The sequence below is a fragment of the Sus scrofa genome, chromosome 8 (genome assembly GCF_000003025.6).
Source record: "Sus scrofa isolate TJ Tabasco breed Duroc chromosome 8, Sscrofa11.1, whole genome shotgun sequence".
NCBI lineage: Eukaryota > Metazoa > Chordata > Mammalia > Artiodactyla > Suidae > Sus > Sus scrofa.
In genome coordinates, this window is record NC_010450.4 from 133,976,230 (window position 1) to 133,989,151 (window position 12,922).

A 12,922-nucleotide genomic window follows, 5' to 3' on the forward strand; every position below is an offset into this window, starting at 1 on the left:
TGCCCTGGGAGTTTGGGGTAAGTGGATGCGAACCATTGCACTTAGAATGGGTAAGCCATGAGGTCCTGCTCTGTAGCACAGGGAACTCTCCCCAGGCACTTGGGACAGACCATGAAGGAAGATAGTAGAAGAAAAGGAACATGTGTATGTGTATGTGTGTGTGTGTGTGTGTGTGTGTGTGTGCGCGCGCGCATGTTATACATATATATGTAAATGGGTCACTTTGCTGTAGAGCAGAAATTTGCACAATGTTGTAATTCAATTATAATTTTTAGAAAGTATTGCTACAGAGAAATCACTTGTGAAAGGAAGAGTCAGTGTGGCCGACTTCATTGCTGTCTTACTTTAAGAATTTTCTTCAGCTCCCCCAAGTTTCAGTAACTGCCACCTTGATCAGTCAGCAGCATCAATACTTTTTTTTTTTTTTTTTTGTCTTTTAGGACTGTACCTGTGACATAAGGAGGTTCCCAGGCTAGGGGTTGTGGCATAGGCCACAGCCACAGCCACACGGGATCCAAGATGTGTCTTCGACCTACACCACAGCTCATGGCAATGCCAGATCCTTAATCCACTGAGTGAGGCCAGGGATTGAACCCGCATCCTCATGGATGCCAGGCAGCTTCGTTAACCACTGAGCCACAGTGGGAACTCCAGCAGCATCAATACTGAGGCAAGACCCTTCACCAACAAAATGATCATGATGCACTGAAGGCTCAAAGGCTGTTAGCATTTTTTTGGTCATAAAATATTTTAATTCTTTTTTTTATTTTAAAAATATTTACTTGTTTTTCAGGGCTGCACCCATGGCATATGGAGGTTCCCAGGCTAAGGGTTGAATCGGAGCTGTAGCTGCCGGCCTACACCACAGCCACAGCCACATGGGATCCAAGCCATATCTGCGACCTACACCACAGCTCACGACAACACCAGATCCTTAACCCACTGAGTGAGGCCAGGGATCGAACCCACAACCTCATGGTTCCTAGTTGGATTCGTGTCTGTTGTGCCATGACGGGAACGCCACAAACATCTATTTATTTTTTACTTCTTGACTGCATCCATTGCATGCGGAAGTTCCCAGGCCAGGGATCGAACCCATGCCACAGCAGTGACAAGTGCTGGATCCTTAACCTGCTAGGCCACCAGAGAACTCCCATAAAGTATTTTTAAATTTGGGTATGTACATGGTCTTTTTTGACACAGTGCTATTACATGTTTAATAGACCACAGTATAATGTAAACAACTTTCATACACACCAGGAAACCTAAACATTCGCGTGATGTGCTTTATCACAGCACACACGCTATGGTGGTGGCCTGGTTCCAGAGTCACCGTATCTCAGGGTGCCTGTGGATTCTGCTTAGTGGGTTTCATTTACTATGTTAGTACCATTTTGTGTTTTAATTCTTTGAGGATTAGAATTATCTAATAAACTTGCTTCAATTTTTCAAAATATAAATAAAATGAAAATCCCAGTAAAACTCACAATGAATCCAAACACAACTGTGGAAAAGAAACCGCCAATGAATCCTTCCCAAGTCTTCTTAGGAGACAACTGAAAAAGGCCAAATAAAATTAGAATGCATTACTGCAATCACAATATACACATACACATGCAAATTCTATTCAGCGAATTCCCACAATACCCTGTACGTCTCTCCTTACTGCTCTCCTGTTGGAAGGGTTTTGCCCTCTTCTTCCTTCCTGGTCCTGATTTATTTGAATGAATCTCTCTAGCAGAGTCTAACATATATTAGGCCCTCATACATGTGACACACTGTTTGTTTCTGTAAATAGCCCAATTTATTTGCTTTTTCATTCAAAGGACTATAAACTCTATGCTGAAATGCTCTATGTCCCACGATGTTCATGCTGATATAACCCCCCCAAACGGTGTAGTTCTTGAAACAGGATGAGGTGTGTGCATCCTAAGCATACATGGTCTGTGCTGACCTGCTAGTGAGCAAAACCAGGGTGCATGAAATAACGAAGCACAGACGCTGCAGCATGCCTGATTTTTCGTGTATTCCCAAGCGCCATGCTTGCAACAGGCCACTTGCTGAAATGGCAAAACGCACCACAGCCCCAAGTACAATATTTGCCCCACAAGCATGCACTCCCTCTGACCACAATACATGTTTGTCTCCATGAAGAAAGAAACACACTGTGCTTCTCAGAATAGATACTGTCTGTCTCAGAGTCCAACTATTGTTTATTTGTCCATGGAGCACGGCGGGGGGGGGGGGGGGGGCGGGGGAGAAAAATCTGGAGGCAAGTCTAGAACTTGGTGTAAATAGGGGCAGGAGGAAAAGCTTTAGGAGTGGCTGGTGCTGGAGTTCCCATCAGGGCTCAGTGGTTAACGAATCCAACCTGGAACCATGAGGTTGGAGGTTCAATCCCTGACATTGCTCAGTGGGTTAAGGATCCGGCGTTGCTGTGAGCTGTGGTGTAGGTCGCAGATGCGGCTCAGATCCCGAGTTGCTGTGGCTGTGGCTTAGGCCCTGGCTACAGCTCTGATTCGACCCCTAACCTGGGAACCTCCATGTGCCGGGGGAGTGGCTCAGGAAATGGCAAAAAGACAAAAAAAAAAAAAAAAAAAAAGGAGTGGCTGGGGCAAACGCCCGCCCGAGATGCTCTGTAAGATAAGGACTCAGTAGGGGCCTTTTGTGATCAGATCACTGTGATAGCCTCTGGGATAATCCCGTCAGTGGATCAGTGGGGACACAAGCCAAATAAATATCAGAGGGGAGTTTCTGCAGATAGAAACAAGAGATAAGCTCAACTACAGGAGTTCCCGTCCTTAGAGGAGGGACTGATGGGATAATTCCCTTAGAGGAGGGACTGATGGGATAATTCCGTACTATTGTAATGAAGTAGGCGTTCCTGCAAATCAAAAATGCCTGTTGTGGCGCAGTGGTTAACGAATCTGACCGCTGGCCTTGCTCAATGGATTAAGGATTCGGCATTGCAAAAAGGCAAAAAGACAAAAAAAAAAAAAATGCCTGCTGATAGGACTTCCTGTGTGGCTCATAACAAAAGCGCCTGCTGATTAAAGATAGCTTATGAGGAGTTCCCATCATAGCACAGCAGAAACAAATCCGACTAGGAACCATGAGGTTTCGGGTTCAATCCCTGGCCTTGATCTGGCTAGGGATCTGGCATTGCTGTGAGCTGTAGCGTAGGTCGCAGATTCGGCTCGGATCTGGCGTTGCTGTGGCTGTGGCGTAGGCTGGCAGCTGTAGCTCAGATTTGACCCCCAGCCTGGGAACCTCCACATGCCACAGGTGCAGCCCTAAAAAGACAAAAGATTAAAAAAAATGTTTTTAATGAATACATAAATATAGCTTATGAAATTGACCCATATGATTTGGGGGGTTAAGTTGCTTGATTACATCCGGGTACCTTACACAACTCATCCAGCCTGCTCATTCATTAGAAATGGATATTCAAAACTGGACAGTGAGATTCCTCTACGGCATCTGAGGACTTCCTAGGCCAACATCATCTCAGCCGAGAGAGAGGCCATGACTACTTCATCACCTGCTCTGGTGCTGAAGCAGCCCTCGAAACTTAAAAATATATATATTTTCCAGGCCAGTGTCCCTTCAGCTCAGCCTGACGCTGTGTGCCGACTCCTCACTGGGGAGGAATTTAAGGAAGGTGTTTTTGAAGGAGAGGCCGGCCCCGCCCGTCTCTGGGGAGTGGTCACCCGCCCTTACACTGCTCTCAACAAACACGTCTCCATCTGAACAACTATCTCGGTCCCTCCAAAAATGCCTTATAAGAACATCAAAAGAGCCAATTAATATATTTAATTTTTTTTTAATGTTTTTGCTTTGTAGGGCCTCACCCGTGGCATGGAGGTTCCCAGGCTGGGGGTCCAATCGGAGCTGTAGCTGCCAGCCTACACCACAGCCACTGCAACGTGGGATCCGAGCCGCGTCTGCGACCTACACCACAGCCCACGGCAACGCCCACTGAGCAAGGCCAGGGGTTGAACCCGAGACCTCATGGTTTCTAATCAGACTCATTTCTGCTGCGACCTGATGGGAACTCCTAGCCAATTAATATATTTATGCAAGTGTTATAAAACCCTTTGCCCAGGGTATGAAGTGAGTGAATCCTTTATAAAGCCCCAACATGAAAAGCTATTGCTTTCTCTCTCTCTTTTTTTTTAAAGAAATCAGTTCTAGACAAAGGTCTGTTTTTTTTCTTTTTTTTTGGTTTTCAGAGCCGCACCTGTGGCATATGGAGGTTCCCAGGCTAGGGGTCGAATCGGAGCTGTAGCTGCCGGCCTACACCACAGCCATAGGAACTCAGGATCCAAGGCATGTCTGCGACCTACACCATAGCTCACGGCAATGCCGGATCCTTAACCCACTGAGCAAGGCCAGGGATCGAACCTGCAACCTCATGGTTCTTGGTCAGATTCGTTTCCACTGAGCCAGAATGAGAACTCCTGTTTTTTGTTTTTGTTTTTCTTTTTTCCTTCTTTTGGCTGTGCCGATGGCATGTGGAAATTTCCAGGCCAGGGATCAAATGTGTACCACAGCAGCAACCCGAGCCACTGCAGGGACAACATCAGATCCTTAACACACCCCGCCACAAGGGAACTCTGAAAAAGGTCTGTTTTCCCATGAGGAACTGGTTTCTCTCTTTCCCAAGATGAGAGCTGTGTCACTTTCTTCATTTCCTTCTTTGCCTCCGCTGACCGTAAACAGAACCAAATCTAAGGTGAAACGTGGTCTCGGATGCATCGTCCTGGCCCTTATCTTCACCTTTCATCATCACCTCATCGGGGTCTTACTGGCTTTACAGGAATTTGGGTGTCAAGGTCTTATAACAGCATGTGAACAGGGCAAAAGGGATACTTGCGAGCGCGCTGATAAAGGAGGGAAGCAGAGTCAAAGACAGGCCTTTTTGGGGGGAGAGGAGCAAAGACCAGCACAGCAGTCAAGGGAACGCGAAACCAGCAGAAAGATGACCTGAGCCTTCGTTGGAGAAGATGACTGACTGAGGGGCCAAGGGAATATCTGATGAAGAACCCGGACCGAATCACTGGGAAATGCGGCCCCCTGCCCCCTGCACTGTGGCTGCTCAGGGCAGCTAAGGAAAATCGCAGCACCCGGGAAATTAAAAACGTGCAAGGGCACCTAAGTGTTGGGGACTTTCTCCAGGGGCTCATCTTTCAGATGGTGGGGGGTGGCTTGTGATCCTTCTCCGTTACCTTAATTAGTGGCGTTCTCCCAAAAAAAAATCCGAAAAGGTAAGCAGTTATGTCATTGCAGATAACACTTGATATGGGAACAAGGAACCTTAAAAAAGAAAAAAAAAAAAAAGAAAAAGGGAGCAGAAAAAAAGTCCACATGATTAAGTGGCAAATATTTATACAGGTTATGACTCATAACAGACCAGGGCAGTAACCCTTTGGCCTACACTCAGCCCAGTCACACAACGCATATGCTGAAACATCAACACAAAAAGGAAATATCAACTAAATCTGCCCATTTAGCAATTCAGCAGGGCAAAAGCTATAGGCACACTAGACGAATATCGTGAACAAAAATACTAAATAATCAACTTCATTTTAATGTCAATCAATTTCTATGGCTCTAGACTTTAAAATTTCAATTTGATCAGGAATGCCAACTAAAAATGGTCCCTCGCCACCTGCCTCTACAAGGATTAGGTCCCTAGCCACTGCAGTGGCTAACCTTCAACCCAGCCTGAAAGGAGTTCTGGGTGGAGATTAGGAAGGAGGCATTTTGTGCTCTGGGAAAAACTGGTGCAACAGGTCTTCAGAGAGATATTTTTCAGGACAAGATTTTATGAACCAGTCTCTTGCATCTTCTCACATCTAGAAAAGCACTAAAGTCATCAGTGCAGACAGCTGCTCCTCGGGACTAGCAAGCAGCCTGGCTGCACCACGAGTGGTCTGTATGCTGACCTCCGGCAACCCCCTTGCCCCAGCCTCTTTGGAGCAATTCCTCAGAGCTTCTGCGAGGCTGTCCTCCGGGCTGCGGGCCTCACTTGGCCCTCAATAAAACTTAACTCATGACTCTCACACTGCATTTTTTTTGAGTCAATGGGAACAAGTTACGATAGGATCAAGAATTCTTTCAAAGCAGCCCCTCCAAATGGAAATGAATCATTTGTTTAAACAGAGTGTAATCTGATAAAGCTATACCAAGCCCTTAGTACAAATTCTTTCAGGGAAAATTATCAATTTTAATTCCATCTTAGGCTGTAGTTGCATTGAACCCTACTAACTATACAGAACCTATTCGTTTCAGTAACTGTCTCCAGCAAGTAAGTGCGTACATGGAAGACAATCTTAAAATGATTCCAACTGTTTACACACACACAACTTTTTATTTTTAATTTTTAATTAATTTATTATTTTTTTTTAGGCCCACGCCTGTGGCGTATGGAAGTTTCCAGGCTGGGGGTTGAATTGGAAGTGCAGCTGCCGGCCTGCACCACAACCACAGCAATATAGGATCCAAGCTGCATCTGCCACCTATACCACAGTCACAGCAATGCCAGATCCAAGCCGCAGCTGTGACCTACACCACAGCTTGCGGCAACGCCAGATCCTTAACCCACTTGAGTGGGGCCAGGGATCGAACCCACTTTCTCACAGGTAGTATTTTGGGTTCTCAACCTGCTAAGCCGCAATGGGAATTCCTCACACCTATGTATCTTGGTTAAAAAACCAGAAACCTGTCAAGGGAATAACTTTATCTTGACTAAAACCATCAATTGAGAAAGATTTTTTAATAAGTTTTAAAAGAAGGTGGGAAAAGTATGGTCAGATTTCTTAACATCTTCTGTTTTCCTCCACTATTATTTCTAACTAATAATAATTTTTGTAACTTAAGATGATTTTTAACGAGTAAAAATGCTTTCCGAATCTGTAACCCTCTGCTTACACACCAAGTAACTCCAAATATCCAAAATCTGGACACCTACTGCTATATAAAGGCAGAGGAGAACTTAGCCAACTTTCACTTAGAGAAAATGCATTTCCAGAACATTGCTTGCTGACAAGCAAACTTTCCCCTTCTTTTTGCCTTCCTTGTAAATATGCGGACTTTTTAAAATCAATTCTTTGTAAAAAAGTCCTATTAAGGTGTAGTAACACCTGAAAACATAATTGTCTGGAGCTTTTATGAGAACTTTATACATTTCATTTGAAACCTGAATAATAACAAAGTATCTTCAATTGTCAGGTGGTAAACAAGTGAAACTCAGTTAAGCTATTTTAATGGACTAGAGCAACAATACATACAACATTTTAGTAGAAATCTGTAAGACAGTGTCCAATGAAAAAGAGCTTTAAGAGCGCTATGACATAGGGATAAAGCTGCATAATACTGTCGGCTTACCATATCATGCCTTCAAACAGATTTTGGATGACAAGATGGGACTGGGTAACTGTTATCAGTAAAGTGACATGAGTCCATGCGAACTGTTAATAGCCCAACAATATAACAATTAGTGAACACAACCCATCAGCGAAGCCCAGGAAGCAAGAGCCATTTTGAAACACAAATTTCTAGGCTGATTATCCGTCAAATTTCATAAGGTCATACACAATAAATGCTGTTAGTAAATTATGATCATTTTGGTACCTGCTGAAGCTTTAAAACCATGAAAACATTTAACAAAGTAGTCTTAATTTATACACAAATGGAATGCTAATATTACTGAGATTCACTACTAAATTTAAAAAGACATACTAAAAAATAAGTAATTGTGAATCATGAGATTAAAATGATAATGAGAGGTTTACGGTGTTGCTATGACATTTAGATGGGAACTAAAATTTTACTCTGGCTGCATTCTCTAGCTATCAGAAATGCTCAAAACCATTCTTCTCTGAGTTCCGCATGGGAACATTTTACCATAAAAAGTTCTTTCTAACTTCAAATGATTCAAACCAGCAGGGATCAACTGCCCTTAAACTCAATCTTTTCATCCCTGGAAGGTGATCTTCAGAGCTCTGTTCAATGACAGTATTCAATTTCAAATTTTCAGAGGCCCCTTGCCCCTCAATTCCATCCGGCCTGAGAGATGCCGCTTTGGTGACTTTCAGCATCATTAGTATGAGTAGAATGTGAACCAAAAAAGCTAATGTTTCTATTCACTAGTCTCATAATTTTTATTGGAAGTTATAAAATGACTTTTCAAAATTCTTAGGGTTTGACTTATTCATAATAAACCTGTTTTCCACTTCAGCAAACAATCTTTGATACTGGTTGTTTTGTTTTATTTTCATCTGCTGGAAAGGATCCCATTCTTTCATACCCTGGTTGCTTTGAAAGGTACAAATGATTTTTTTCCAACAGATACCATTCACATTTTCATAGCAGGAGTTCCTGTTGTGGCTCAGCGGTAAAGAACCCAACTAGCATCCATGAGGATGTGGGTTCAATCCCTGGCCTTGCCAAGTGGGTTCAAGGAACCAGCGTTAGCATGAGCTGTGGTATAGGCTGCAGATGAGGCTCAGATCCCACAATGCTATGGCTGTGGTATAGGCCAGTGGCTACTGCTCTGATTTGACCCCTAGGCTGGGAACTTCCATAAGCTGCAGGTGCGGCTCTAAAAAGACAAAATAAATAAATAAATCAAATAAAAGTTTTTTTTCATAGCAAGATGCTATTATTTCTAATTCATCTTGATGGTTTCGAGATTTCCACTGAGCAAATTTTTATTCCTTCCTCTCAAAATCCCCCAAACTTAGAAATATAAGAATACGACAATTTCCCAGCACGGGTGCTTAGCAGGATGCTTTAATGGGGAAAAGCAAAGCGTGATGAACAGGAAGTAGGTCCCAAACCCAAAAGCAGCATTACAATGAATCCACAGATCTAAATGCTACATTTTACACTTTACAGTCTTACACTTAGTACCTTTCAAAGAAATAAGAAAAATTTATCATCCGCAGTGATAAACTTCATCAAACCCTGAACTCTGTTCAATGACACATTAAATACCTCTGGCTAAAAAGAATCAGGCGACTGTATGACTCACCATAGCGACCAAGAAAATATAACCTCTGTTCCCCTTACGCCCAGGCTAAGAGCAAGTAAACATAGCTACTTCCCAGAGGAAAATACGGTCGATATTTCTGAGACTTACTATCAGGAGACTATGGAAACACTTCAAATTTCTCCAGATTTAGGAAACCCAAACACTTGGTTTTAATTTTATAGCCTTTGAATATTCAAAGAGAAAGTTTTTAGGAAACTTTGGAATCCATTAAAATGTTTAAATCTTCAAAAAACGTTTCAACTTCAACCTTCTGTATACAATTAAATTCAAATATTCCTCACATTTGGGCAACTAGTAAATTTGGTTATATCTTCTCACACTACAGGGAAAAAAAAAGGTGAGGGTTTTTATGACATATAGTGACTACAGAATAATGGTTAATACATACCATATAAAACTGCAGGCGATAATGTTTCTTCACAAGGCTTAGCACAAACATGCAGAAACCTGTTCAAGAACAAAACGCACATGTTTGTTATATAATTTGCTACCAAGTTTATGATTCACTGAGCTCATATAAGCCAAACTTCTGTACTACATCTAGCCATACGTTAGCCAGTCACTCATATTCCATCTCTCCTACTCCTATATTAAGCATTTTAGGTTAAAAGCTTCTCGAGGGAAGCGTTCCTGCATTCTCCAAAATACCTAATATATTCCATGGCATAAATTCAATAAACATCTCCTGCATTATTTAAGTGAATTAGTCCCCTGCTAATGTCTGGACATGGAAAAACAGATCTTGAATTTCGGTTCACTAAACTTTATTTACTGTATCAACCGTCAAATTATGTATAGAATGTTTCAATGTCTACATAACACAAAATTAATAATTATTATGGAAGCTAACATCTATTGAACCCTGTACTTCAAGCTCTCATGTAAGCATTTTATATGTACTAAGCTACTCCTCCCAACATTCCTATGATGTGAGTACCTGTTATTATCTATTACAGATGAAGAAAAATACACAAAGGGCTTTATTAATTTACTGAGGCTCACAGTGCTAGAAGTTAAACCTTAAAGAACTGAAACCTTTATATCCTATTGACCCTTAAGAATCATGTGATTCCATAAACCATTTATCGCAAGACTCAGGTAAAGAGGGATTGACTTAGAAAAGGCGTATTTAAAAAACACCTTTTAAAACTGCATACACACAAAATTAAATACCTAGGAATAAGTCTGACCAAGGAAGTGAAAGACTTATATGCTGAGAACTATAAAATGTTACTCAAGGAATGTAAAGAGGACTCAAAGAATGGAAAGATACCCTATGCTCCTGGATTGAAAGAATTGCTATCATTTGAAATGGCCATACTACCCAAAGCAATCTACAGATTTAATGCTGTCCCTACCAAGTAACCCAGAACTAGAACATAATCCAAAAATGTATGTGGAACCATAAAAGACCCAGAATTGCCAAAGTAATCCTGAGGGAAAAAATACAAGCAGGAGGCATAACTCTCCCAGACTTCAAACAATATTACAAAGCTACAGTAATCAAGACAGTGTGGTAAAAAAAAAAAAAAAAAAAAAAAAAACAGACGTACAGATCAATGGAATAAACGGAGAGCCCAGAAATAAGCCCAAATACCTACAATCAATTAATCTTCAACAAAGGAGGCAAGAGTATAAAATAGGAAAAAGACAGTCTCTTCAGCAAGTGGTGGGGGAAAAACTGGACAGCTGCATGGAAATCAATGGAACTAGAACACACCCTCACACCACACGCCAAAATAAACTCACAATGGCTTAAAGACTTAAACATAAGGCATGGAGTTCCTGTTGTGGTTCAGCGGGTTAAGAACCCGACTAGTATCCATGAGGCCTTGCTCAGTGCATTAAGGATCCAGAGTTGCCATGAACTGTGGTGTAGGTAGCAGACATGGCTCGATCTCATGTTGCTGCAGCTGTGGTGTAGGCTGGCAGCTGTAGCTTCAATTCCACCCCTCCATATGCTGCAGGTGTGGCCATTAAAAAAAAAAAAAAAAAAAAAAAAAAAAAGACACCTTAAAACTCCTAGAAGAGAACATAGGCAAAACATTTGCTGACATAAATCACACAAATGTTTTCTTAAGTCGGTCTCCCAAGGCAGAGAATAAAGACAAAAGTAAACAAATGAGATCTAACAAACCAACAAGCTTTTGCGCAACAAAGAGAAACCTTAAAGAAAACAAAGAGACAACCTATGGAATGGGAGAAAACAGCTGCAAAGGATGCAATTGACAAGGGCTTAATCTCAAAAATATATAAACTCATACAACTCAGCAATAAAAACACAAATGACCCAATCAAAAAATGGGCAGAAGACTTAAATTGAGGTTTCTCCAGAGAAGACACGGATGGTCAGCAGGCATGTGAAAAAATGCTCACCAACATTAATCATTAGAGAAATGCGAATCAAAGCTACAATGAGGTGTCACCTCATACTGGTCAGAATGACCATTAATAAGTCTACAAATAATGAGTACTGGAGAGGGTGTGGAGGGAACCCTCCTACACTGTTGGTGGGAATGTCAATTGGTATAACCACTATGGAAAACAGTATGGAGGTTCCTTAAAAAGCCAAATATAGAACTACCATATGATCCAGCAATCCCACTCTTGGGCATATATCCAGACAAAACTTTCATTGAATAAGATATATGTTGAAGTTCCCATTGTAGCTCAGCTGTAACGAATCTGACTAGTATCCATGAAGATGCAGATTTGATCCCTGGCCTCACTCAGTGGGTTAAGGATCTGGTGTTGCCATGAGCTGTGGTGCAGCTTGCTGACACAGCTAAGAACTGGTGTGCCTGTGGTTGTGGCATAGGCCATCAGCTACAGCTTCAAATTGACCCCTATGCCCCTAGCCTGGGAACCTCCACAGGCCATGGGTGCAGCCCTAAAAAGACCAAAAAAAAAAAAAAAAAAAAAAATCCACCTGTATGTTCACAAAAGCAAAGATGATGGAATCAACTTAAATGTCCATTGACAGATGAATGAATTACAAAATGTGGTACATAAACACAATGGAATACTACTCAGCCATAAAGAGGACAAGACAGGAGTTCTGGTCGTGGCACAGTGGAAACGAATCTGACTAGGAACCATGAGGTTGCAGGTTCAATCCTTGGCCTCATTCAGTGGGTTAAAGGATCTGGCATTGCCATGAGCTGTGGTGTAGGCTGCAGATACGCCTTGGATCTGGCATTGCTGTGGCTGTGGTGAAGGCCAGCAGCTGTAGCTCTGATTAGACCCCTAGCCTGGGAACCTCCATGTGCTGTGGGTGAGGCCCTAAAAAGTAAAAAAAAAGGACAAGATAATGCCATTTGTTGCAGCATGGATGCAACTAGAGATTCTCATACTAAGTGAAGTGAGTCAGAAAGAGAAAGACAAATACCATATAATATCACTTATACGTGGAATCTAAAATATGCTACAAACAAACCTATCTACAAAAAAGGAAACAGACTCACAGACATAAGAGAAAAGACTTGTGGTTGCCAAGGGGGAGGAGGGAGGGAATGGGATAGACTGGGAGTGTGGAGTTAATAGATGCAAACTATTACATTTTGAATGGATAAGCAATGAGGGCCTACTGTATAGCACAAGGAACTCTGTTGAGTCTTTGGGATAGACCATGATTGAAGATAATATAAGAAACGAAAGGTATATAAATGTATGACTGGGTCGCTTTGCGGTACAGCAGAAATTGGCACAACACTAAATCAACTATAAACTCAAAAATTTTTTTTAAAAAAAGTGATTTGACATACCTCAGAACCATTTTATAATAACTGCAGTTAAATATAAAGCTCAATAATTTCAAGATGTACATCTGTGTTTGTATATATCCTACAAAATTATTACAGTAAA

The 12,922-nt window shown here is 41.8% G+C and overlaps 1 protein-coding gene across 2 annotated transcripts in view; it reads right to left on the reverse strand.

Annotated features, from left to right (window-relative positions):
- CDS1 (CDP-diacylglycerol synthase 1) overlaps positions 1 to 12,922 on the reverse strand; it is an 82,009-nt gene that overhangs the window by 16,980 nt on the left and 52,107 nt on the right. Inside the window, 4 exon segments of one of the 2 annotated variants that reach the window (NM_001044534.1) lie at positions 1,488 to 1,556; positions 5,229 to 5,316; positions 7,390 to 7,472; positions 9,447 to 9,505. In NM_001044534.1, coding sequence (NP_001037999.1) covers positions 1,488 to 1,556; positions 5,229 to 5,316; positions 7,390 to 7,472; positions 9,447 to 9,505 — 299 coding nt within the window. 2 annotated transcript variants of the gene reach the window in all.